The 27,526-nt window shown below is 43.0% G+C and overlaps 2 protein-coding genes across 7 annotated transcripts in view; both read left to right on the forward strand.

The window, feature by feature from the left end:
- LOC138958331 (epigen-like) overlaps positions 1-6,061 on the forward strand; it is a 14,467-nt gene extending 8,406 nt beyond the window's left edge. For all 5 annotated transcript variants that reach the window (XM_070329444.1, XM_070329443.1, XM_070329442.1 and 2 more), the window contains 2 exons: positions 3,012-3,083; positions 3,488-6,061. In XM_070329444.1, coding sequence (XP_070185545.1) covers positions 3,012-3,083; positions 3,488-3,524 — 109 coding nt within the window. In that variant the 3' untranslated portion in view covers positions 3,525-6,061. The remainder of the gene's footprint in view (positions 1-3,011; positions 3,084-3,487) is intronic.
- A 2,925-nt stretch (positions 6,062-8,986) lies between these two features.
- LOC138958332 (A disintegrin and metalloproteinase with thrombospondin motifs 3-like) overlaps positions 8,987-27,526 on the forward strand; it is a 43,909-nt gene continuing 25,369 nt past the window's right edge. Inside the window, exons 1-4 of one of the 2 annotated variants that reach the window (XM_070329448.1) lie at positions 8,987-9,320; positions 16,288-16,324; positions 18,233-18,567; positions 21,511-21,652. In XM_070329448.1, the coding sequence (XP_070185549.1) occupies positions 9,276-9,320; positions 16,288-16,324; positions 18,233-18,567; positions 21,511-21,652 (559 nt within the window). In that variant the 5' untranslated portion in view covers positions 8,987-9,275. Of the gene's footprint in view, positions 9,321-16,287; positions 16,325-18,232; positions 18,568-21,510; positions 21,653-27,526 lie in introns of those variants that run through there. The other variant, XM_070329449.1, reaches the window with a different exon arrangement.

Consider the following 27,526-nt stretch of genomic DNA (forward strand, 5'->3'; position numbering starts at 1 on the left):
TAATGAAAACTTCACAGAGTACCCTTTACATCAAGGCAAATATTTTCCATTCACTTGAAATACTTGCATATATCTACGCATCCACAATATTAGAACCCCACTGTGGAACGTAGAAACTCAAAATTGAAAGGGATATAAATACTTATGAGACACTAATTCTCGCCATCTCAGATCTGCCAAGGCTTTTACGGGGGACAAGACCATCCCTCCACTTGGTCACATACAACAAAATGAACAGCCTGAGCGGGCTCTGTTCACAGTTGGACATTGTTGATGAATTAGTGATTTTGTTTGTTTTAAAAGCCACTCAACATAGCAAGCAGTCAGGGTGTTGATTTTTGGTATGTGACCAAGTGGAAGGATGGTCCTTTCCCATGTAAAAGCCTGACTGACTATTAGGGTTTAACGTCCTCTTAGACCAACTGGTCTATATTGGGACAGTTATTGGTAATACGCTGAAGATATGGTGTGATACTTTGATTCGAACAAGCCCGCTGTACGTGGCTGTCTTCTTCGACACACCAGCATTGGCTTTGTCTCGTCAAAGTATCGAAATACGATCATGATAATTGGAGACGAGAGATGATGCATGCGTGTCTTCGTGTTTTCCAAGCCCTGAGACTTTCGCTGTGAACGTGGGATCTTTTTCGTGCGCACGTGTGCACACGGGGGTGTTCGGACACCGAAGAGAGTCTGCACAAAGTTGACTCCGAGAAATAAATCTCTCGCCGAACGTGGGGATCGAACCCACGCTGATAGCGACCAACTGGCTACAAAGCCAGCGCGCTACCAACTGAGCTACGTCCTCGCCCAGTGTTTGTTTGTTCGTTCATGGGCTGAAACTCCCACGGCTTTTACGTGTATGACCGTTTTTACCCCGCCATTTAGGCAGCCATACGCCGCTTTCGGAGGAAGCATGCTGGGTATTTTCGTGTTTCTATAACCCACCGAACTCTGACATGGATTACAGGATCTTTTTCGTGAGCACTTGGTCTTGTGCTTGCGTTTACACACGGGGGGTGTTCGGACACCGAGGAGAGTCTGCACACAAAGTTGACTCTGAGAAATAAATCTCTCGCCGAACGTGGGGACGAACTCACGCTGACAGCGGCCAACTGGATACAAATCCAGCGCGCTACCGACTGAGCTACATCCCCGCCCTGACTGAGCTACATCCCCGCCCTGACTGAGCTACATCCCCGCCCAGACTGAGCTACATCCCCGCCCTGACTGAGCTACATCCCCGCCCAGACTGAGCTACATCCCCGCCCAGACTGAGCTACATCCCCGCCCAGACTGAGCTACATCCCCGCCCAGACTGAGCTACATCCCCGCCCAGACTGAGCTACATCCCCGCCCAGACTGAGCTACATCCCCGCCCAGACTGAGCTACATCCCCGCCCTGACTGAGCTACATCCCCGCCCTGACTGAGCTACATCCCCGCCCTGACTGAGCTACATCCCCGCCCAGACTGAGCTACATCCCCGCCCAGACTGAGCTACATCCCCGCCCAGACTGAGCTACATCCCCGCCCTGACTGAGCTACATCCCCGCCCTGACTGAGCTACATCCCCGCCCTGACTGAGCTACATCCCCGCCCTGACTGAGCTACATCCCCGCCCTGACTGAGCTACATCCCCGCCCTGACTGAGCTACATCCCCGCCCAGACTGAGCTACATCCCCGCCCAGACTGAGCTACATCCCCGCCCAGACTGAGCTACATCCCCGCCCAGACTGAGCTACATCCCCGCCCAGACTGAGCTACATCCCCGCCCAGACTGAGCTACATCCCCGCCCAGACTGAGCTACATCCCCGCCCTGACTGAGCTACATCCCCGCCCTGACTGAGCTACATCCCCGCCCTGACTGAGCTACATCCCCGCCCAGACTGAGCTACATCCCCGCCCAGACTGAGCTACATCCCCGCCCAGACTGAGCTACATCCCCGCCCTGACTGAGCTACATCCCCGCCCTGACTGAGCTACATCCCCGCCCTGACTGAGCTACATCCCCGCCCTGACTGAGCTACATCCCCGCCCTGACTGAGCTACATCCCCGCCCTGACTGAGCTACATCCCCGCCCTGACTGAGCTACATCCCCGCCCTGACTGAGCTACATCCCCGCCCTGACTGAGCTACATCCCCGCCCAGACTGAGCTACATCCCCGCCCAGACTGAGCTACATCCCCGCCCTGACTGAGCTACATCCCCGCCCTGACTGAGCTACATCCCCGCCCTGACTGAGCTACATCCCCGCCCTGACTGAGCTACATCCCCGCCCTGACTGAGCTACATCCCCGCCCTGACTGAGCTACATCCCCGCCCTGACTGAGCTACATCCCCGCCCTGACTGAGCTACATCCCCGCCCTGACTGAGCTACATCCCCGCCCTGACTGAGCTACATCCCCGCCCTGACTGAGCTACATCCCCGCCCTGACTGAGCTACATCCCCGCCCTGACTGAGCTACATCCCCGCCCTGACTGAGCTACATCCCCGCCCTGACTGAGCTACATCCCCGCCCCCTAGCCCAGTGTAAAACCTGGCCAGATATGAGCATAATGGTGAGCCGAACTGTCTATACAAATTAGAGTGTGTTTTACAAAGCTTCTTTTTTTTTTTTTTTTAAACTGTACAGACATCACAAGCATAAACTGCTACACACAAAGACATTCGTCGCTATTGACCTTGTCTCCAACACCAAAGATGAACACAACTTCCAAGTAACTGCAATTTCTCGTGTTTGTGTAGTTCTTCTGTCTTCCCGACCTACTTTGTTTTCTGCAGTTAAAACACCTGTTACGAACAAAAGGGAGGAAACTTCCGCTCAGAAAAAATATTTTCTATGGACATTTTCGTCAGTAGTCTCCCTTTCAACGAGTTCAAGCAGGCTTCTCTATCCGAACTCTGAAATGTCAGAATACGATATTACATTGCAGTGACATGAGTTATTTTTGCAATTTGTATTTTTCATTACATTTTTTGTGTGTACACGCTTTCTGTTTGACAGAAAGAAGAAACGAAAAGCAGCCAAAAAAGCCACAGACACCGTGGATGGCGTTGGCGAGGGGAAAGATGAAGGGTGAGACTTATTTTGTCGCCTTTTGTTTTGTATGTCTTGCGTATTCATGTTTGCTAAGGACAGCCAGCCAGACAGAGACAGAGACTGATGAAATGTTTGCTAAGGACAGCCAGACAGACAGACAGACAGAGACTGATGAAATGAAACGGACACGGACTTAGACACGCGGACAAATACGGCATAGACATAGACACAGCCGGATATACACAAAGACACAAAAGACACTCACGCCCACACACACACACACACACACACACACACACACACACACAAACACACATACACACACCCACACCCACACACACACATTGACACACGCACTATTACTTCAAGCACTTGAAGCCTGTTTAACGCTTATTATATTTCGTGTGATTGTCACGCCCACGGTTTTCTATCCATTTCAGGGACGCAATGATGGTCAATGGAGACAGCCGTGTCTGACGTCATTAAGTGACGTCATCAAGACTATGACGTGTGATGAAATCGAGCAGCGAGCAAGCGGCCATTATGGTAACTGAAACGGTCTCAGAATCTCAAGGTCAAGCATGGGATCAACACTCCAATGGACCATCGATAACCGCCTTGCGAAAGACTCAGTATTCACGATTTGCAGGAACCGTGACGTGACCCAACAGAATTAACAGGCCAAAGGTCTTCTCGATCGCTCAGATATCAGGCCAAAGGTGAAGGTCATACTTTTGTTGGGGGAGGGGGCGGAGACTCGTTAGGGGAACATGACCTGCCGATTAGAAAACACTTGGTGAGACACGTAGAAACTGCAACATGGATTACTTTGAAAGACTAATCAACACACAGAAGCCCTGTACGCCGTAACCTAGTTGCAGCCACTCACTGGCTTAGCAAAAGTAAATCCTCAGTGAAACGTTTTACTGTGCCACAAAATTGTCACACATTAATCCGCTCAGGAAATAGGGTTTACCCTTTCCGATTTTTCTTATGACGCGATTGTGACGACATGTAATCCCTTTTTTAAAAGAACCGGAATTTTGAGCGATTTTTTTACGAATTAATTTCGTACTCGGGCCTATTTTTGGATCTAAATTTAGATCAGGTAGATCACCACATCATGCGCAAAAAGACACGTCACTAGGAAACTATGTCAGACGTCATCATGAGTTTGTGTAAAACAAAATGGAGGCCGGAATCACTCAGTTGAATCGAACTCCCACCAAACACCACGTAATAACTAGGTTAATGTATGCACTCGCGTGAACAAGAAACTGTCGAGCTTCACAGATGTCGTCGTTGGGTAGTTTTGGGTTTGTTTTACTACCATAGGAGGATTTTTGAACTGTAAATGCACTCAGCTGCAACAAAAACGCAAGACGAAGGCTGTGAGCTGCACTGTGCCGTTAAGTAGCTCCGAATCAAAGCCAAGTGAAGCTGCAAAGCGGCCAGCGGGATACAATCTGAGAAACGAAGGGAAGTAATACAGACGTCAACAGTATGTGACAGTTATGTGGAATCAGTGTCCTGAAACTTGAAAGACTTTGGGGTAAAAGTTGCTTGGTCATGTCAATTCTTCTGGTTCTCTCGTGTGTCAGGGTACTGATTCCGCATTATTTACACTTTTGTTTTAAGTCTATTTTTAGAGCGCTTATACGTATACGTCCCTTTGTTTTTAGCTTTGAACGACTACCGCTGAGCTATCGGGAGAGCAGAATGGACATGTTTACAATTACGCTAATACCAAAGGAATAAAATCGATCGAGTGCTGTTTGCATTGCCATTTCGGGAATGATAATAATTATGTCCAAATGATATAGAGAAAACTGGATTATTCGTCGTAGGATGTACTTTGAATCAAGCCATTTTATTTTTGCACCAAGTTGACATTACCTGCTTTTACCAAAAAAAAAGCATAATCCAAAACATGATTAAGAATGACATATTACTGTTCATCTTTTAACAGGAATTTGAAATTAATTCGATAATTCATGATTTGTTGTATGCACGGTGTTAAAGACTTTAAGACTTAATATTGTATGCAATATGCCAACACACTTTATCAGTACCAAAAACCAAAAACTGTATTGACAGAAAAGAGCAATTGGCAAGTGTGCGTGTGCGTGTGTGTGTGTGTGTGCGTGCGTGTGTGTGTGTGTTTCTATGTGTGTGTGTGTTTCTCTGTGTGTGTGTGTGTGTGTGTGTGTGTGTGTGTGTGTGTGTGTGTGTGTGTGTGTGTGTGTGTGTGTGTGTGTGTGTGTGTGTTGTATGATTGAAACGTCGGGTAAAGTGAAAAGCTTTCGCCACTGCCATTTTGCTTGTGCACAGTTTGTGATATCCACAAACGGCTTTAATGTGTGTTGTCTTTATTTCCTTTGTTTTCAGTCTATATATCCTTCTTTATTTGTTTCTTTCTTTCTTTCTTTCTTTCTTTTTTCTGTCTTACTTTCTATGGTTATTTCTACAATCATTTTCCGCAATGTACGTACTATATCTACTCTACGTAATAATGTTTATTGTTTGTCCAGGCTGTGCTCTCAGACTCGAACCCGTAATATGGTTTTATAGAATAAAAGCTAGTTTCTGAAAGTATGCTCTATATGTTTGTAGTAAATATGCATTGTTGTTGTTGTTAAAAATCAAGATGAGCTGCAGACACCAAGAACAACTTGTCTTTGGTTGACGTTGTTGTTGTTGTTGTTGTTGTTGTTGTTGTTGTTGTTGTTGTTGTTGTTGTGTTGTTGTTGTTGTTGTTGAAACGATGTGCAGTCTACAGATCACTGGACTCAAAGGTTGTGAGCAGAGAGAGAGGGAGAGAGGGAGGGGAGAGGGGGGGGGGGGGGCGGACAGACAGACAGACAGGTAGGCAAATACAGAGGGAGACACACAGACATTGTTATATTTTGTTTTAAGATGCATAATATTTTGCTTGTGTTTTGTTGAAATTAAGCATATTGCTTATTCTGCTTTAAACTTGTTCATATACTTCAATAAACATGTTTATTCGAGAAGTGTTTCCTACGTATGAACAAAATAAACAAACATGCACACTCACAAACACTCGTTACAAAGCAAAAACACAGCTTAGCAAAACTAACGCATGATTCCGTCGCAAAGCGACTGCAGTAAGCGCCTAGAGCACACAACATGAGATAGAGAGTTATGCAGAACTTTAGCCTGCTTTCCTGTGATAACAAATTAAACATGAACAACTATTTAGGTTAAAACAAGACAAAGCAAGGTGACAAAAAGCAAAATAAAACAAAACAAATCAAATAAGACTAGACATGTCGACAAAACTGTGTGTGTGTGAGTGTGTGAGTGTGTGTGTGTGTGTGAGTGTGAGTGTGTGTGTGTGTGTGTGTGTGTGTGTGTGTGACGGTGTGTGAGTGTGTGTGTGTGTGTGCGCGTGTGTGTGTCAGTCTGCCGTGTGTCAGTGTGTGTGTGTGCGTATGTGCGTGCATGCGCGTGCGTGCGTGCGTGCGCATTCACGTCTCAGTCTTTCAAGAAAAAACACCGAGTCCAAGACAAAAAACCGCCATAAATAAAGCATTTGGGCCCAGTGATGCCACAAGAAAGACGAAGTTGATAGCGCTGAGTTATAGTCAATAAAAGTTTACCGAGCAGAACTTAAACGACGCATACATCATTTGTTATATCAGTGTCAGTTTCTGTTCAAATGAAGCAGAGCTGCTGTTCCTGTTATTGTGCTCTGCTGATAACGGTTCAGGAGGTAGTCAGTGTAGTGGAAGATCGAGTTAGGCCTTACTCCAGTCCTGTCGTTCTGTTCCACTGGGGAACCTTGTCAGTTTTGTTTTCAGTCAAACTCTTTCTCTCTCTTTCTCTCTTTCGCTCTTTTTGTCTCTCTGTCTCCCCGGCTCCCTCTCTTTCTCTCTTTATCTCAGTCTCGCTCTCTCTCTCTCTCACTCGCTCTCTCTCTCTCTCTCTCTCTCTCTCTCTCTCTCTCTCTCTCTAGCTCTCTCTCTCTCTCTCTCTCTCTCTCTCTCTCTCTCTCTCTCTCTCTCTCTCTCTGTGTTTCAGTCCCTCTGTCTGTCTCTGTCTGTCTCTGTCTCTCTCTGTCTGTCTCTGTCTGGCTGTCTCAGTCGATCTGTTTCTCTCTCAGTCCACTGATGTCTCTCTGTGTTTATCGCAGTCTCTTGCAATGCACAGACAAAATTGATTAATGCTCGTTTCCAGAGAAAATGGCAAAGGGAGTTGGCATCGGTGTTCCAGATTGACACAGGTGACAGTTTCAGCAAAACAAGAAAATCCCAATTCTTCAGGGGAATCCGAAAGGAGCTTGTTGGTGTTTGGTATGCAACCAAGTCACAGTTGGACAATGGTCTAATCTCATGCAAACACCTGGCCAGATCTGGGATGGAGATTGGAATCATTTACACAGAAAAGGCTAGTTCTGGAAAGGCATCTGGAAGCGTCATGGACTCAGTTCATAATTGTCCATGTTCCCCGGGCCATTCATGCAGAGTTGTAGCATACACAAGTGAAAGGACATTGATGACCCCCCCTTCCCCTCTGTACACACACGCACACACACACACACACACACACACACACACACACAACCTGAACACACTCTGCCCCCCCGGCCTCTTCCCTACACTCACACACACACCAACACACACACACACACAACCTGAACACATTACTCTGCCCCCCTCCCCCCTACACTCACACACACACACACACACACACAACACGAACACGCATACATATCAACGGCAAAGAAATGCAACCGTCAGCGAATATTTCATAGGAAATGACTTTTTTTTTCTTCCTTTTTCTTTTTCACCAGACGAACTCCCTTTTGAACTTTTTTTCCCCTATTTCCTATCGCTCTTCCCCAGAGTGAATATACACGCACACGATTTCCTTTACAATCTTCTGAGATCACAACAAAAACAAAGACATCAACCACAATTCTCCACATTATAGGCCGGTGAGGAACGCAGCCTAAACAAGCGGGGAGGAAAGGCATTGTAGACTGATGTAGATAAAAGGGCAACGTTCATTGCGAACACGTACTGAGAGAGTGCAGAGTAAAATAACCAACAACAGGCTAGACAATTTCCCCACACACTGCAAAAATTGGACACGAGTGTTTCCACTTTTGTGTAGAACTGTGAACTCTCTGTGTCTGTCTGGTTGCACGGTCTGCCTGTCTCTGTGTATATTTCTGTAACTGCCTCTATCTGCCTGTTGACTTGTCTGTCTGTCTGTCCCGCGTCCGTCTGTCTGTCTGTCTGACTGTCTGTTGGTCTGTCTGTCTGTCTGTCTGTCCGTCTGTCTGTCTGTCTGTCCGTCCGTCCGTTCGTCCGTCCGTCTCTCTCTCTCTCTCTCTCTCTCTCTCTCTCTCTCTCTCTCTCTCTCTCTCTCTCTCCCTCTCTCTCTCTCTCCATCATTCAGTGCGTTTGTGTGTGTGTGTGTGTGTGTGTGTGTGTGTCAGTGGGTGTGTGCGGTGGTGTGTGTGATTGTGACACACACACACACACATACACACACACATTGGGGACAGACACACACACACACACACACTCACACACACACACACACACACACACACATTGGGGACAGACAGACACACACACACACACACACACACACACACACACACACACACACACACACACACTCCCTCTCTCTTACACCCTCTAACATCCTCGATGTCAAGCGTTAATGAACATGCCTCGTCCTCCTTTCCAGCTTGTTTGGGGTTGAGGGAAAGCGAGCATGGCAATACGCAGAGCAGCGCTCCGGTGGCACTGTTGCCCCTCCCTTCCCTTGATGAATTCGTTCACACTTCAATTGCTTTCCGACATTTCCCCTTCAACCCCCCCACCCCCCACCCCCGAAACTCTATACCCCACCCCTCTCGAAATTCTCGTTCCAGAATCTCTTCTCTCCCTCTCTCTTTTATGCTGGTGTTTATGGAGCGTTAGACGTATACAGTCTATGGTCGTTGCTCCTGCTATGTTGTTCTCTTCTTCTTCATCCTCTCTCTGACATGAACGCCTGTGTGTCTGAAATCTTTCATTGTCTCTGTGAGTGTAGGGTAGAGCAGAGTCAATGACTGTACTTCTCGCCTCGGTGATATAATAGTCTCGATTAGTGGTGGTTATTTACTGGCGCTCCTATTATGCTAGTCTTGGCAAACCTTGTCTCGTTCTTTCTTGTTTCCTGTTCGGGGTTTTGTGCTGAATAAGCGAGATGTTCCGTTCGACTTCAGTGAGATGTTCGACTTTGCTACTTACCGTAAGTATAATAAATCTTTTCCGCTGTTTGACTACTTCATTTGTTATTTACTCAAATATACGCCGTTCTCTGTTACAGTTGTTACTGACCCTCAATGCTGTCTGTAGTCTGGAATTAAATCAGTTCTGCCGTCTCACGTTTGTTTTATTTGCTTGTTTATTTTTTATTTTTTTTAACACGTTTTTATTTCTTTTTGGTACAGAATATCAACATCACACAGGGACATCAAATAACATCAATCATACAAAACTATGCATCTCCAACAAAGACAAAGAAAAAAAGAGGCAACAACAACAACAAAACGGGGAAAACACAATAAAGCATACAATCACATATTTGCTTGTTTATGATAGTGTGTGTCTTCTTCTTTTTTTTTTAAATGATACGAACATCGGCTGCTGACCAAAATCATCTGATGTTGACATTGCAAGCACTGCATATACTGATGAGACGAATACATCTTACTGTCTTATACATTTAACGGGGAGTAAAAACAACTTGAAACTGGCCAGTCTCGACAATAAGCCGCAGAAATAATAGTTTATAGAAAACGAGTGGACATAATGAGACTTGTCTAGAACTGAAACAGATGGTTTTAAATCTAATGTTAAAGGCACAGTAAGCCTCCCGTAAACCATCACAGATACTGTCAGGCTTTTACACACATTACAAACACCCTTCCATTTGAACGCTCACCGAACGGGAACATCCGAGGTACCCTACGTCAAGAGCGAGCAATTTTCAAAGAATTAATTTTGCGGATTGTCTCCTCACACAATCGGACCATGGTGCGTTTTGGCGCTATTCCTAACTTTTAAAATCTAAATAATAAATTGACAGCTTGTTACACAAACATTCTTAAATCATAAAAGATTTCTTTTTTCATCAAGACAAGATCAGTACTATTCGAAGTTTTGAAAGTTTGAAAAAGAAAAGCCCGGAAGCAGGGTCACGCAAGGTCGTGGTTCTCGTAGCAGACGACGGTTTGTTAGCATCGCCAGTTCCTCTCAGAACAGTCAAAAGCCATCGCTAGAGTTCTTGTGAACCTCATCCGTTTGTTTCGTGCATAGTCAGAGGTACATAATGACGTGCTATTGCAGATAAGCTCACAGCGAGCCGCATTCAAATTACAAACTGACGACTGCATTGTGAAAAAGGGAAACTGGATCACACGGGTTCACGAAGGCTCAGGGGTAAGATAAACCACGCAAAAATAAATTCTTTGAAAATTGCTCGCTCTTTACGGAGGGCACCTAGGATGTTCTCAAGCGGTGAGTGTTTAAATGAAAGGGTGTTTGTACTGTGTGTAAATGCCTGACAGAATCTGTGATGGTTAACCGGAGGGTTACTGTGCCTTTTAAGGCCGAGACCCGTCTGCTCAACAACTCACTGCTCACTGAGTCGAGTGGATCCAGTTAAAAAAAACAAAAAAAACAAGTCGCGTAAGGCGAAATAACAACATTTAGTCAAGCTGTCGAACTCACAGAATGAAACTGAACGCACTGCTTATTTCACCAAGACCGCATACTCGTAGTTTCGTCAGTCCACCGCTCGTGGCAAAGGCAGTGAAATCGACAAGCCAGGAATAGTGCGGTAGTGGTAGCGCTGGGCAGGATAACACGCTTTTCTGTATGTCTATTCTTTTTAGCTTACTGAGTTTGTTTTTAATCCAAACATATCATATCTATATGTTTTTGGAATCAGAGACCGACAAGGAATAAGATGAAATTGTTTTTAAATCGATTTCGGAAAATTAATTTTAATCATAATTTTCATATTTTTAATTTTCAGAGCTTGTTTGTAATCCAAATATAACACATGTATATGTTTTTGGAATCAGAAAATGATGAAAAATAAGATGAACGTAATTTTGGATCATTTTATAAAAAAAATAATTTTAATTACAAGTTTCCGATTTTTAATGACCAAACTCATTCATTAGTTTTTAAGCCACCAAGCTGAAATGCAACACCAAAGTCCGGCCTTCGTCGAAGATAGCTTTGCCAAAATTTCAATCAATTTGATTGAAAAATGAGGGTGTGACAGTGCCGCCTCAACTTTTACAAAAAGCCGGATATGACGTCATCAAAGGCATTTATCGAAAAAATGAAAAACAAATTCCGGGGATATTATTCCCAGGAACTCTCATGTCAAATTTCATAAATATCGGTTCAGTAGTTTACTCTGAATCGCTCTACACACACACACGCACAGACAGACAGACTCACACACACACAGACACACACACACACACACACACACACACACACACACACACACACACACACACACATACACCACGACCCTCGTCTCGATTCCCGCTCTATGTTAAAACATTTAGTCAAAACTTGACTAAATGTAAAAAGGACAAGTGTCTGGAAGTCGGCAAAACACAAGTCGAACAAGAGGCGAAGCCTTCAAGGCTCCCGTCAGAAATCGACAAACAGTAACACAAACTCAATCACTCCGTCACACATACACACACAAAGTAAGCATAGACACGGTGCAAGAGTGGGAGACGCTAGAGGGGTCCGGGGGCATGTTCCTCCGGAAAATCTTTGAAAAACGGTTAAAATCTGTGCAATTTGGTGCATTCTGGGCCTTGTTTTGAGGGTTAAGAGCAGCATTGTTTTGGTGCTAAAACTAGTTAAAAAAAAAAACCACTCAAAGCAAGGTACATGCTTTTTCCAGGGGTGGGGTTCCGGAACCCCTGGAACCCCCCCACTGGGTCCGGCCCTGCATTCACTGGTACGTCGACCGATGGTCTTTATAGTGGACAGACAGACACAGTGGCGCAGTGGCGTGGCGGTAAGACGTCGGCCTCCTAATCAGGAGGTCGTGAGTTCGAATCCCGGTCGCTGCCGCCTGGTGGGTTAAGAGTGGAGATTTTTCCGATCCCCCAGGTCAACTTATGTGCAGACCTGCTAGTGACTTAACCCCCTTCGTGTGCACAAGAAAAAGTGCGCACGGAAATCCATGTCAGATTTCGGTGGGTTATAGAAACACGAACATACCCAGCATGCCTCTCCCGAAATCGGCGTATGCTGCCTGAATGGCGGGGTAAAAACGGTCATACACGTAAACATCCACTCGTGCTAAAATCATGAGTGAACGTGGGAGTCTAAGCCCATGAACGAAGAAGAAGAAGACAGACACTACTCTAAAACAAATTACTGGACTAATGCCTGACACAAGTTGAGAGAGCAAAATGCCATGGCTTTATATCTAACAAGATGCTCAGTGATTGTCTGTTCAAAGCGCGGTAATGCCTAAGTGTGTGCTCTATCTCATTTTAACATCAACCAGAACATGCTAGGGCACATGCCGGGCTAGTGTAAACAAAATAACTACTACTCTCCAAGTGGCTTATTTTCTTTCCCAGCAGTGTTCTGTACCTTCCAACTATCCAAGCTTTAGCCTTGTAATGGTGCTAAGTGTTGGCTGTCGCAGTATCCATGCTTCCAGACTTAAAGGTACAGTTCTTACCGTGTATATGTTACGGTAAATTCTCAAAACCAGGAAATTTACAAAATCCCTGAAAATGTCAGTAAATTTGTAAATTTCCTGTTTCACTCAGGGATTTTGCAAATTTCCTAAGCATTCTAGGAAATTTGTAAATTTCCTGAAATGAGCATGCCATTTTTTGACAAAAATAAGTTTTGGTAAATTTGTCAAATTTGTCAAATTTTAAATAAAGGTCTATTTTTCTCATTTTGCATTCTGATTTTAACAGATTTGACTATTGGGAAATTTAAGAAAAGAAAGGAAAAAAAAGCTTATTTGAGCAGGACCTGAACCGAAGACCTTCTGACACACACTACCAATTTCACTAGACAGGATTATCAGACTTTGTTAAATGATTATTTTTTCACGACTATTTTTCAATTCTAATTTGATATCCTTTACATTTAAAGATTGTTTATGAAGATTATTATTTGTAATTATGTCACATTCTTCACATTTCTAGGAAATTTGTCAATTACCTCCACAGTTTCATAGGAAATTTGTATATTTTGCATGCAAATTTTGACTCGTTTTCCTTGAAATATGATTTTAGTGCATTTGCAAATTTCTTGGCCCTTCAAACCAGGAAATTTACAAATTTTCTCGAATTTTTAGGACATTTACAAAATCCCTGAGTGAAACAGGAAATTACCAAATTTACTGAAATTTTCAGGGATTTTGTAAATGTCCCGGTTTTGAGAATTTACTCAATTACTGCAACATAATTATGCACCATCACAGATCTTTTTTTCTTTATTTATTTGGTGTTTAACGTCGTTTTCAACCACGAAGGTTATATCGCGACGGATCACAGATCTACATGTTCAGGCTTTTACATGTGACAAGAGCACCCCTCAACTTGGACAACACCAACAGCTTGGCCGCTCTCTGTGCGCACCCGCATTTTTGGGGCTGTTTGTTTGTTTGCTTGTTTGTTTAGACGGGCGCAGTGGCCTAGTGGTAAGACGCCGGCCTCCCTAGCGGAAGGTCGTGGGTTCGAATCCCGGCGCGGCAGCTGCCGCCTGGTGGGTTAAGGGTGGAGATTTGTCCGATCTCCCAGGTCAACTTATGTGGAGGTAGTGCCTTATCCCCCTTCGTGTGTACACGCAAGCACAAGACCAACTGCTCACGGAAAAGATCCTGTAATCCATGTCAGAGTTCGGTGGGTTATAGAAACACGAAATACCCAGCATGCTTCCTCCGAAAGCGGCGTATGGCTGCCTAAATGGCGGGGTAAAAACGGTCATACACGTAAAAATCCACTCGTGCCAAAACACGAGTGAACGTGAGAGTTTCAGCCCATGAACGCAGAAGAAGAAGAAGAAGTTTGCTTGTTTGTTCGCTCCTGGAGCTCTGGTGTTAATGTGTCGATTAAGCTGAAATTTCATGTGTAGCTTGGAAGTGGAAAAAAAGTTCCTTGCCCTTGGTTCCTACCTATAACGGAAGAGGCAATAAACATACGACACGGTCTACTTTTTGGAGACATTTTGCAGAATGACAAACATGTCACTAACGAAATTAAATCAGCAAAAAAATCGTACTGTGCACCTGGAACATAGTCGGTCAGGCTGTTAATGTGTATCATGTGTTCAATGTAAGGACGCTGCAAAGGTGTATCATGTGTTCAATGTAAGGATGCTGTAAAGGTGTATCATGTGTTCAATGTAAGGATGCTGTAAAGGTGTATCATGTGTTCAATGTAAGGATAATAATAATAATAATGCAAACTTTTATAGCGCTATTCTAGAAAAATGTCTACTCTTAGCGCTTTACAATACATACATCGACAAGCATACTATACACGCACAGGCAAAGAAACCGACCAAACATAACCAACAAACTATACATGCACAGGCAAAGAAAGCGACCAAACATACAATACACGCACAGGCAAGATAACGACCAAACATAAACAAACATACTATGACCAAACATAACCAACATACTATACGCGCGCAGGCAAAGAGAACAATCAGCACATGTAATAATTACTGACAACTAATAATGCAGGCATACAATGACAGTCCAATACACAGCCTAAGCACAAGAACCACAGTAGGCTTCTATATAAAAACGTGTCAACGGTACTATTTACACACACACAAACAGTGCTGACACAAAGCGCAGAAAATATATATACACGTTATTTTAGGCGCTAGGTAGGGGGTGAGGTGGGGCGGGATGGGGTGGGTGGGGAGATGCTGGAGGGGAAATCACTTGCGCTGAAAGAGGTGTGTTTTGAGATTTGTCTTGAATGTAGTGAGAGAATCTGTGTGTCTGAGAGGCAGTGGTAATCTATTCCAGGTCACAGGGGCTTGATAAAGGTGTATCATGTGTTCAATGTAAGGATGCTGTAAAGGTGTATCATGTGTTCAATGTAAAGATGCTGTTAATGTGTATCATGTGTTCAATGTAAAGATGCTGTTAATGTGTATCATGTGTCCAATGTAAGGATGCTGTAAAGGTGTATCATGTGTTCAATGTAAGAATGCTGTTAATGTGTATCATGTGTCCAATGTAAGGATGCTGTAAAGGTGTATCATGTGTCCAATGTAAGGATGATGTAAAGGTGTATCATGTGTTCAATGTAAGAATGCTGTTAATGTGTATCATGTGTCCAATGTAAGGATGCTGTTAATGTGTATCATGTGTTCAATGTAAGGATGCTGTAAAGGTGTATCATGTGTTCAATGTAAGGATTTTGTTAATGTGTACCATGTGTCCAATGTAAGGATGTTGTAAATGTGTATCATGTGTTCAATGTAAGGATGCTGTAAATGTGTACCATGTGTTCAACGTAAGGATGCTGTTAATGTGTATCATGTGTTCAATGTAAGGATGCTGTAAAGGTGTATCATGTGTTCAATGTAAGGATGCTGTAAAGGTGTATCATGTGTTCAATGTAAGAATGCTGTTAATGTGTATCATGTGTCCAATGTAAGGATGTTGTAAAGGTGTATCATGTGTCCAATGTAAGGATGCTGTAAAGGTGTATCATGTGTTCAATGTAAGAATGCGTTAATCCTAAAGCACGAGTTGAGGTTAGAAACTTTAGTCCGACAAAAAACGCATTAAGGGCGCAGTTTATATTGGACTAAAGTCTCTAATACCCCGTTCACACATAAACGCCGCTTCTTCTACGATGCACGCTCTCCCACTGCGCTTTTTTTGAACGTGCATAAAATGAGCCTGCGCCGGGTCGTGGCCATAATTATGCGCCGATTTAATAACCTTTTCAGATCGGGGATGATCGGAGTGATCGGAAAGGTCTTCGTAAAGTCGCAGAGCTGTGTGAACGGGGTTAACGTCGACTCTTGCTCACCGACCCAGACAGATAAGTGGTGTTGAACCTGATCGCTCACAAGAGAAGCAGGGATTGTATCTTTACAAACATAGAAATCTCTGCACTGAGGACTTGAAACTTGTGACTTATTTACTGAGAAAACATTCCTGTCTGTTCCAGGTCGTCTCGCTTTTCATTGCCTTCGCTTCAAGTGCAGGTAAGCTATTTCGCCTATTCCCTCTCACAGACCTGCCGTGCACTTGTTGTGCTGATGAGTGTGTACAGCTAATGAGCGAATCCAAGTCGTTAAAGACTCGTCAAAACTCACAAGGCCTTGCAGTGAGCTCATGTAGGGTTTTTTTTCTTTCTCGTGGGCAGGTCCTGGAGTCATGAAATGCTACTGGGTTACTGAGACATAAAGCCGCATGAGCGAGAGAGAGAGAGAGAGAGAGAGAGAGAGAGAGAGAGAGAGAGAGAGAGAGAGAGAGAGAGAGAGAGAAGAGAGAGAGTCGAGAGAGAGACAATGACAATGACAATAACAATTCTTTATTTAACGAGGGTAGTAGATTAAGCAGTGGTCTGCTTTTTTACATCCAGCCCTCGCCCTAAAGAGGGACTAACTACAACAATGAAGTAAAAATACAAGATAAAAAAATAAAAAAAAAATAAAACATAAAAATTATAAAAAAAAGAGAGAGAGAGAGACAGAGAGAGAGAGACAGAAAGAGAGAGAGAGACGGAGAGACAGAGAGAGAGAGAGAGAGAGAGAGAGAGAGAGAGAGAGAGAGAGAGAGACGGAGAGACAGAGAGAGAGAGAGAGAGGGGAGAGAGAGAGAGACAGAGAGAGACACAGAGAGACACAGAGACAGAGACAGAGACACACAGACAGAGAAGGTCGGAGTAAGGGAGGAGTATCTGTCTAAAAATCGTCGGAGTTTCAGTTGACAATCATAACTGACTAATTATAAATGGCGTTTGGAAAAAGAAAAAAAACAGCGGCCACACACGTGCAAAACACGAGTGCACGTGGGAGCTATAGCCCACGAACGCAGAAGAATAATAATCATCACAGAAAAAGGCATTGCAAGTTTACGACGGAGGCACCAGGAGGGAGTCCCTGTGCAGCATAGCAGACATATCTGGGCCGAATCGAGGTATTGCAGGCTTGCCAGACTTAAGTGTATAAAGAGAAATTTGATCCTTCTAACCTCCTTGCACTCTGTCAAAAGAAAAATGAAATATGTGAGAAAAACTGACGGGAATTAAATGCCAACAACTTGTATTACACTCCTGAGATCACCAAGTGCGCACTTGCACTCTTTTATGATGGGTTGGATGAGACGAAGTCGCGTTTCAACAGATGTCGATGCACTCTTACTATGTTTTTGATATGCCGTGTAAAACAGCATGATCTGTTTGTCTGTGAGAAAACGCCCACGTTTTTGAAAGCAACACTGTTTTTTAAAACAATCTAGATTTATGCACTGCTGCAGTGAAATCAGTCTTCAAGTTGGAAAATGTTTTTATACGGTCATGTGGTACGGGGGCGACGACGCAATTAATACTTCTTCGACACGCGATGTTGCGAGCTTCGACAAAGTATACTTCGAATTATTTGAGAACGTTAATATAAGTGCTTATTACAGTCGTGAAACGGACAGAAAAAAATCATAGAATAGGTCTTTGTGGTATTAGTGGTAGTAGTATTTATATTCACAACATGAATTCAGAGCACTTGAATGTTGAGGATAGTTCTGGAAACATGACGTAACTGATTTGTATCTCAGCACTAGTAACTACTGCGAAACAAAGCTAACCCACCCCCCACCCCCCACCCCTTTTGTATGTGTGAGAAACAAGCTCACCAGAATACGACTCCAATTTTCAGAAAGCAAAGCTGACATGAATATCCATATAAGGGATGCAATACTTGTTTGCATCTATCCATGGATTCTCAAAATGTAAAAATCAGACGTGACAAAACGGAAGCTGTTCTGTGTCTTCTTTTACCTCACATTTGTAACTAACTCAATTACCACTCTTATCGTGTACGCAATTTATTCATACATCCATCTCAAAACTAATCAAATTACTGTTCTTATCTCTTATCTCTCTTATCTCGCAGACTTACTACATCAGAGGCCATGCGAAGTCGACCGCACGGAGATTGTCTTTCCTCGATTACACACTTCCGTTCCCACAAGAGGGCGCTCATTTCATGCAAATCAGGCCGGTACAGAACTGCCCTCTACCTTCGACGTCACACTGACATGGAGGGGACGTCACCGCCGTATGACGTTATTCCAGAGTGACGTAGCATCGAAGAAGATGGTGGTGGTGTATGAAGACGTGACGCACAATGACACAGTGGTGGATACCGAACAGGAGAATTGTTACTACAATGGGTTTTTGAAGAAGGAAAGAACGTCATATGCTGCTATATCTGCTTGCGATGGATTGGTGAGTTGATGGAGTGATTATTTTCAAATAGTGAACAGTTCGCTTTTGCTCGCAGTTCAATATTTAAAAAAACTAACTCGTGTAAATCTGGTACGACACAGCAAGCCATGTAGTATTCTGTTTATCCTACATACTGTATTTACGTGTATTTTACTGAAAATGTCCTGCAGTCGAGGCAGCTAAATTGAAGATGCTTGTTTTGGAACCTCAATCTCTTCTAAAGCCTCGTGCAATCTATTACGTCAAAGTAAAGAAACGTCACTCTGAAAGTATGGCGTGACGTATTAGTTCTAAAAATTCATCGAGGGTAAATAGCGAGCGCAAATTTGTTTTCTATAATGACGTTTGTCTCGGTGACTTTGGCATCATAAGCAGTGGAAAAACAGGTCCCTGCCGGACTTGCTTGACATGACCTCATTTACATGATATACACACGTGTGATTTGAACGATTATTATCTCACGAGTGCCTCTCTCGCGTATACATTTTGTTTGATATTCTTTTCATTTGTAACGCACTTGTCGGTTGTTGTTGCTACTGCTGCTGCTTTTTTGTCTTCCTGTTGTTAATTCTGGAAGATTTGTAGTGGTTTTTGTATCGTTTCCTATCTTCTTTTGTGAGTTTATTTGTTCTATAGATCAATGGAGAATCTGTTTCATTCGTCAAAGTGTTATCGGTCTGAGAAACAAAAGAAAACAAGTCGCGTAAGGCAAAATTAATACATTTAGTCAAGCTGTGGAACTCACAGAATGAAACTGAACGCACTGCATTTTTTCACAATGACCGTAGTCCGCCGCTTGGGCAAAACGGAGTGAAACTGACGAGCCTGTTCAGCGCGGTAGTGGTTTCGCTGTGCTGCATAGCACGCTTTTCTGTACCTCTCTTCGTTTTAACTTTCTGAGCGTGTTTTTAATCCAAACCTATCATATCTATGTTTTTGGAATTAGGAACCGGCAAGGAAAAAAATGAAATTGTTTTTAAATCGATTTCGGAAATTTTATTTTAATCATAATTTTTATATTTTTAATTTTCAGAGCTTGTTTTTAATCCAAATATAACATATTTATATGTTTTTGGAATCAGAAAATGATGGAGAATAAGATAAACGTAAATTTAAATCGTTTGATAATTTTATTTTATTTTTTACAATTTTCAGATTTTTAATGACCAAAGTCATTAATTAATTTTTAAGCCACCAAGCTGAAATGCAATACCGAAGTCCGGGCTTCGTCGAAGACTACTTGACCAAAATTTCAACCAATTTGGTTGAAAAATGAGAGCGTGACAGTGCCGCCTCAACTTTCACGAAAAGCCGGATATGACGTCATCAAAGACATTTATCGAAAAAAAGAAAAAAACGTTCAGGGATATCAATCCCAGGAACTCTCATGTAAAATTTCATAAAGATCGGTCTAGTAGTTTAGTCTAAATTGCTCTACACGCACGCACGCACACACACACATACACACACACACACACATACACCACGACCCTCGTTTCGATTCCCCCTCTATGTTAAAACATTTAGTCAAAACTTGACTAAATGTAACAAGTCGCGTAAGGCGAAAATACAACATTTAGTCAAGTAGCTGTCGAACTCACAGAATGAAACTGAACGCAATGCCATTTTTCAGCAAGACCGTATACTCGTAGCATCGTCAGTCCACCGCTCATGGCAAAGGCAGTGAAATTGACAAGAAGAGCGGGGTAGTAGTTGCGCTAAGAAGGATAGCACGCTTTTCTGTACCTCTCTTTGTTTTAACTTTCTGAGCGTGTTTTTAATCCAAACATATCATATCTATATGTTTTTGGAATCAGGAACCAACAAGGAATAAGATGAAAGTGTTTTTAAATTGATTTCGACAATTTAATTTTGATAATAATTTTTATATATTTAATTTTCAGAGCTTGTTTTTAATCCAAATATAACATATTTATATGTTTTTGGAATCAGAAAATGATGGAGAATAAGATGAACGTAAATTTGGATCGTTTTAGAAAAAACTATTTTTTTTTACAATTTTCAGATTTTTAATGACCAAAGTCATTAATTAATTTTTAAGCCACCAAGCTGAAATGCAATACCGAAGTCCGGGCTTCGTCGAAGATTACTTGACAAAAATTTCAACCAATTTGGTTGAAAAATGAGGGCGTGACAGTGCCGCCTCAACTTTCACGAAAAGCCGGATATGACGTCATCAAAGACATTTATCAAAAAAATGAAAAAAACGTTCGGGGATTTCATACCCAGGAACTCTCATGTCAAATTTCATAAAGATCGGTCCAGTAGTTTAGTCTGAATCGCTCTACACACACACACAGACACACACACGCACATACACCACGACCCTCGTCTCGATTCCCCCCTCTACGTTAAAATATTTAGTCAAAACTTGACTAAATATAAAAACATGTCTGGGGATATCATACCCAGGAACTCTCATGAAAAATGTCATAAAGATCGGTCCAGTAGTTTACTCTGAATCGCTCTACACACACACACACGCACAGACACACACACAAACACACACACACACACACACACACACACACACACACACACACACACACACACACACACACACACACACATACACATATACCATGACCCTCGTCTCGATTCTCCCTCTATGTTAAAACATTTAGTCAAAACTTGACTAAATGTAAAAAGGAACCGCTGATATTTTGCTCGTTTGTTCGTTCGTTCGTTTATTTGTGTATTAGTTTGTTTTTTAGTTTGTTTTTCGTTTTGTTTCACGATTGATTGTTTGTTTGTTTCTGTATTTGGTGTGTGTCTTTATTGGTGTGTGTGTATGTGTTTGTGTGTTTGTTTGTTTGTTTGTTTGCTTGTGTGTTTGTTGTGTTTCTCGGTTGATTGTTCGTTTCTGTATTTCGTGTGTGTCTTTATTGGTGTGTTTGTTTGACACAAACCCTACTGTGGCAGGCAGGCTACATCCAGACAGACGAGGAGATGCTATTTATTGAACCAGCCGACGCCGGGAGGACGGAAGAACGACAGAGCGAACGGCGACCTCATTTGCTGTACTCGTGTAAAGATCAAGGCCTAGCTACTGGAAACTTCACAGGTAAAATCTTATTGATCTTTTACTCATGTTCAAGAGACTCTGCTGCTCCGCTTGTAACGTTATTACAAACCTCAATTTGCATCTACAGCAATATGTATTCGATTTCTGGAAATAACTCTGTTGGGATTGTCAAAGAGGGAGGGCAAACAATGCCGCATGCAATCACAATAAAACATGTTGTCCAATGTGCATTTATGACCGCTCGATACGACGTCCTTTTTTCTTCGAAAATTGCACATAGTCGCGCGCTTTCACTTGCTGCTACAATGATCGCTTACCCGCACACTTAGTAGTGGCCACCTCTGTTTTGCCTACTGAACCATATATATAAAATTCTATAAATAACTCCGTAGAGACAGACAGACAGAGACAGACAGACAAACAGATAGACACAGACAGACAGACAGACAGACAGACAGACAGGCAAGCAGACACACAGACCGACAGACAGACACACAGACCGACAGACAGAGAGCCAGGTAGCAGGCAGACAGAGAGAGAGACATACAGACATACAGGCATACAGGCAAACATACAGACAGGCAAGCAGACAGACAGACAGATATGACAGACAGACAGACAGACAGACAAGCAGAAAGACAGAGAGAGAGCCAGGTAGCAGACACACAGACAGACAGACAGACATACAGGCAGACAGGCAGACATACATTCAAGCAGACAGACAGACAGACAGTCAAGCAGACAGACTCCCCGACAGACAGACAGACAGACAGGCAGCAGTCAGACAGACAGGCAGACAGACAAACAGACAGACAGACAGAGATAAAGACAGACAGACAGACAGAAAGTGAGACAGGTAGCAGGCAGACATAACCAGGAGACACAGTTGTTCTTTATGGGCTCTTTAATCATAATTATACGATTACTAGATCTTTTCATCTCTCTAGTCTCACATCAATACCGCAATTTCAGCTGTCGACAACGGCACGCTTGTTTACCTCACAAGTCAACAGCCAGGACCTTTGGTATTCATTCACTTCATGATTGTAGCCACTTAATTATTGTGACAGTTGTAATGGAATTTGCGTTTGTTTGATATAATTATGTGCTGCTGGAATGTCAATCAGGAGACATGTCCGTTTATGTTAATCGTATGTCGTTAATGTGGCAACTATGAACAATTTGCGGCTGTTTTCTCGTTGTTGTTGATTTTGGGTTTTTTGGTGCTATCTTGTAATGCTTTATTTTATCACAGCTTTCAGTCGTCTATCTTCGTTCTTCTCAGATCCTATAGGGTCATCGTGTAGGTCTTTCTGTCAGTCTGCGTGTCCGTCGCCCGTCTGTTCGTTTGTCCGTCCGTCTACGCGTCCATTTTTTTCTTCTATTAGACTGGTCTTCTTGTATGACTATTTGGTTGGGTGGGTAGCTGGCTGTATAACCGTGTCTGTGTTTGTGTGTGAATCTGTCTGCCGTTCTGTCTATGTAAACTCAGAAATTAATAATTATTCCCGCAATTCTAAATAGCACAATTCTTCATTGTTAACCGACACAATAATCACAACCAGCAAAAGATCACAGTTACAAAGACATCTCAGTTCTCGATGAAACATGCTCTGTGGCATATCGCACAATCTGTCACAGCTGACCTATTTCACTCGCTCAGCACGTGCGCTATTTAACCACATGCAGGCGTTCACGTAATCAAAGGCAAGCGAAGAGCACTGAGTGACAACACAACAATTTCTTTGGCGTAGAAAACAACAAACACGATACTGGTTTCCCGTCGGGCTGTTCCGGCATCTGGTATTTGGACAAAGGTTACACAGGAACATTTTGAGGGCCCTTTTTTGAGACTATCATGTTTCCTGCCTCGCAAAAAGTCCTTCACGTGCACAACCAAAACACCATGCATAGTGGTTCTCGTTCGGGCTGCGATGACATCTGTAATTTTGTGGATGGTACAGAAACATAGTGCTGAAAGCCCTTCAGACTACAAATGTTTGTAACATGTTTTCTGTTACGCTACGATTCCTTCGCGTACAGAACCACAAACACGATAGCGATACCCCGTCGGGCTGCTATATGACATCTGTAAATCTGTGTGAGGTTACAGGAACATGCTGAAGTCCCTTCAGAACACAAATGTCAACATGCCCGTTTCGTTTGACAGCGGAACTGAGGAAGGGAGTCCAATTTCTGGGTGACGCTTGTTTTGTCGGAAGAGCTTGATTGGTCTTGATTTGAAACACCGGCCGAGCGTCTGTGTTTTTTTCGGTGTTAAATGTTGTGTGTAACGTAATGTATTACAGCGGTGAGAACAGATGGCTGTTTGAATGTAGACTGACATGCTTTTCTCGTGAACCGCCATATTCACACACCAGACAAAATTCCGCAACAAGCAAAAACACAAACCAAACTCGGTCAAGGTCACATTTGAAAACATTTATTTCCGGCAACTTTAGGCCTGGCCACATTTGACTTAGGCCTACTCGCCCGGCCAGACTTGCGTTACACCTTGCGAATCTCTCGCGCAGCGCCTTGCGCGAGGGCTTACGTTAAAACATCGAAACGCTAGAGCATGTTCTTCTTTTTGCGCAAAGAGGTAAGCCGGGCATGGATTGACCAATCAGAGGAGGCGAAAGTGTGACGAACATCGATTCGGTTTTCTATGACGGCTTACTAGTGCCAAAACCTGGGGTTACCCATTATCACGTGATAATTACTAATTAACGCTGTCAGTTACTGTTTTCACTTGTTAGTTACTCATTTTCACGGGATAATTAGTTATTTTCACGGGAAAATGACTAATTTTTAGTTCTGGCACTAGCAATCCGTCAGGAAGTGAGCCAAAACTAAAAGATAGTAATTAACAGGTGAAAGTTAGTAATTTTTTCCGGGAAAATTAGTAATTAACACGTGAAAATTGTAATTATCAAGGGAAAATTACTAATTTTCCCTTGATAATTACAATTATGAGGTTTTGGCACTAGTAAGCCCTATGACGGCTTACTAGTGCCAAAACCTGGGGTTACCCATTATCACGTGATAATTACTAATTAACGCTGTCAGTTACTGTTTTCACCTGTTAGTTACTCATTTTCACGGGAAAATTACTAATTTTTTAGTTTTGGCACTAGCAATCCGCCAGGAAGTGAGCCAAAACTAAAAATTAGTAATTAACAGGTGAAAGTTAGTAATTATTCCGGGAAAATTAGTAATTTTCCCGGGAAAATTAGTAATAAACACGGTAATTATCAAGGGAAAATTACTAATTTTCCCTTGATAATTACAATTATGAGGTTTTGGCACTAGTAAGCCGTCATAGTTTTCTTCAACGCAGATTCGCTGACTAACTGACTTATTTAAAAGTCATGAAGAACTCTGAACCACATTATGTAAGCAGGGCCGGACCCAGGGGGGGGGTTCCAGGGGTTCCGGAACCCCACCCCTGGAAAAAGCATGTACCTTGCTTTGAGTGGGTTTTTTTTAATTTTTTTTTTAAATAAATGTTGTGTGTGTCTCTATCTCTAACAAATTTTATTCAATGTGAAATCCGATGAGAAAAAGGTACCCCCCCCCCCCCCCCCCCACCAACTCACACTGACGGGCCTTAACCCTCAAAACAAGGCCCAGAATGTACCAGATTGCACAGATTTTAACCGTTTTTCAAACATTTTCCGGGGGAGCATGCCCCCCTAGTTCGCGCGCCTACTTTGCAAGCGCGCGCTTGTGGCTTCGCCACTTCGCTGATTTGCCCCCCCCCCCCCCCCCCCTAAAAAGGAGGAACCCCCCCCCCCCCCCTTACAACTCATTTGGTCCGGCCCTGTGTAAGCGTGTCCTTGAGTCAAGATCAAAACCATACATTAACAAGGAACTTAGTCGATAAATATCGACAGGGGGCCGACAAATGGTTTAAATGGGAAATGTGTGTATATGGGTGTGGGTTTGAAACAAACAAACAAACCAACCCATGTGAACCCCGGGCCGCAGGCCTTCGATGTAGTGATTGAAAAAAAAAAGGATGTTCTCAAATGGTTCAATTCTCATTTGGTCTGATTCTCAAATGGTACCGGTATACTCCCCCCCCCCCTGGCCGCAGGCCTAGGAGTAAAATTTTTATAGACACTGACCTTCTTCCCAGGGGTCATTGACCCAGTTTTAGCTATGAGAGGTGGTTCGCCCAGAGGCTGTAGAGTATACTGGGGCGGTCTCTTTGATGTCTTGAGAGGAAACTTGGCCAGGGTAGTACATGCACCAGAACTGGTGGACACCAAGGACAAACATGAAATCGAAGCAGTTTGCTTTCAGAGAGAACGGTCGTCAGCAACTCAAACTTCTCTGTTTTCTTTTTTTTTTTAAATCTGACTTTCTTTGTGGCCCCCTGACTCCGCCCCCTCCCTCTGTAAGGACCCTCCTCCACAAGGACCGATTTTTGTCAACATTTTAAAGGTCGCTAGAGAGGGGTTCCACTGTATGACCTAACCGCTACTGGCAGACGGCCTCAATCTTCACGCGCAAAGACGAGATTAATAGGTGCTCGGTTTTGGTATTTTGAATTACATTACATTAAACCTTTGTTGGGTTTCATGGTCATGGCAACAGCCATAATAATATTACATGATGTATAATATCATATTTCAGCATATGTGAATTACATGTCATCATACTAAACTGTCATACATTTTTATTCCTACATTATTCTGATTGATCACAACCAAACCTACTATCATTGGACACATCCAAATGCAAGCGCCTGTTCTTGACAATTTCTCTCTGATCTAAATATAAAATCAGTGCAATTTCCTGGGTCGGGCTTTGCCACAGACACTCACGGTTTGGCCTGTAGGTAAAATGTACAATGTATTTTCTGATTTGTGCACAAAAGCTTTTTTTCTTTTTTCTTTTTTTTAACATAACAATGTTTAATGTCACTGTATGTTTAAAAGACCATGGTCATATTTGTAAAAAAAAATGTTAAATTAGAAAATAAATAACATTTTGGTTCATGATTTTTCCTACACCTGTGCTAAAAATAAGAAATAAAAATGTCGGGTATATAAGTCACTCAAATACAGCTAGGTATGAATGGCTCGGTTTGAGTTTGTTGCAGTTGACCCTGCACAATGCGACATATCATGTTTTTGTTGAACAATTTTGACGTCACCCCTCCCATAGGGTGACGTATTTCACAACTTCCTGTGTTACACAAACTCTGTGATGACCAATTTTGACGTCACCCCTCCCATAGGGTGACGGATTTCACAACTTTCTACAGATGAACAATTTTGACGTCACCCCTCCCATAGGGTGACGGATGTCACAACTTCCTGTGTACACAAACTGATGACGTATTTCACAACAAAATGGCGCTGCCCATGGTCAACCTCGAAACTATCCGTATAGAATGGGGGCGTCCTCGCCCCCATAACAAGTCCAAAAACCAAACAACGCTTCTTCGAGACTGACGGTATAGCTGTTATGCAGCTGAACATTGCAACATTGTTTCTGTCTTTACCTCGTTTTCTTCTTTTTTCTTGAAATGCCAGGCGGCCTTTGGTGCAAATAGGCCTACTCAAGTGCAGATACGTTACAACAACAATCGTGGCCTTGTTTTTGTTTCCGGAGGGTTATAGACACACACAAAAGGCTGATGAGAGTAACAAAAGGCGTTTGCAAATAAAGGCTGACATCTACATCTCACGACATGGCAAATCACTTTGGCAACAGCATTGGTTTTTTCTGCGCTGAAATTCGGTCTCTGTCCGCCTTTCTTCCTGTCTGTCTGTATGTCTGTTTATCTCTCTCTGTTTATCTCTCTCTGTCTCTCTCTGTATGTGTGTGTGTGTGTGTGTGTCTCTCTCTCTCTCTCTCTCTCTCTCTCTCTCTCTCTCTCTCTCTCTCTCTCTTTCTCTC

This window comes from Littorina saxatilis, linkage group LG2 (assembly GCF_037325665.1).
Source record: "Littorina saxatilis isolate snail1 linkage group LG2, US_GU_Lsax_2.0, whole genome shotgun sequence".
NCBI lineage: Eukaryota > Metazoa > Mollusca > Gastropoda > Littorinimorpha > Littorinidae > Littorina > Littorina saxatilis.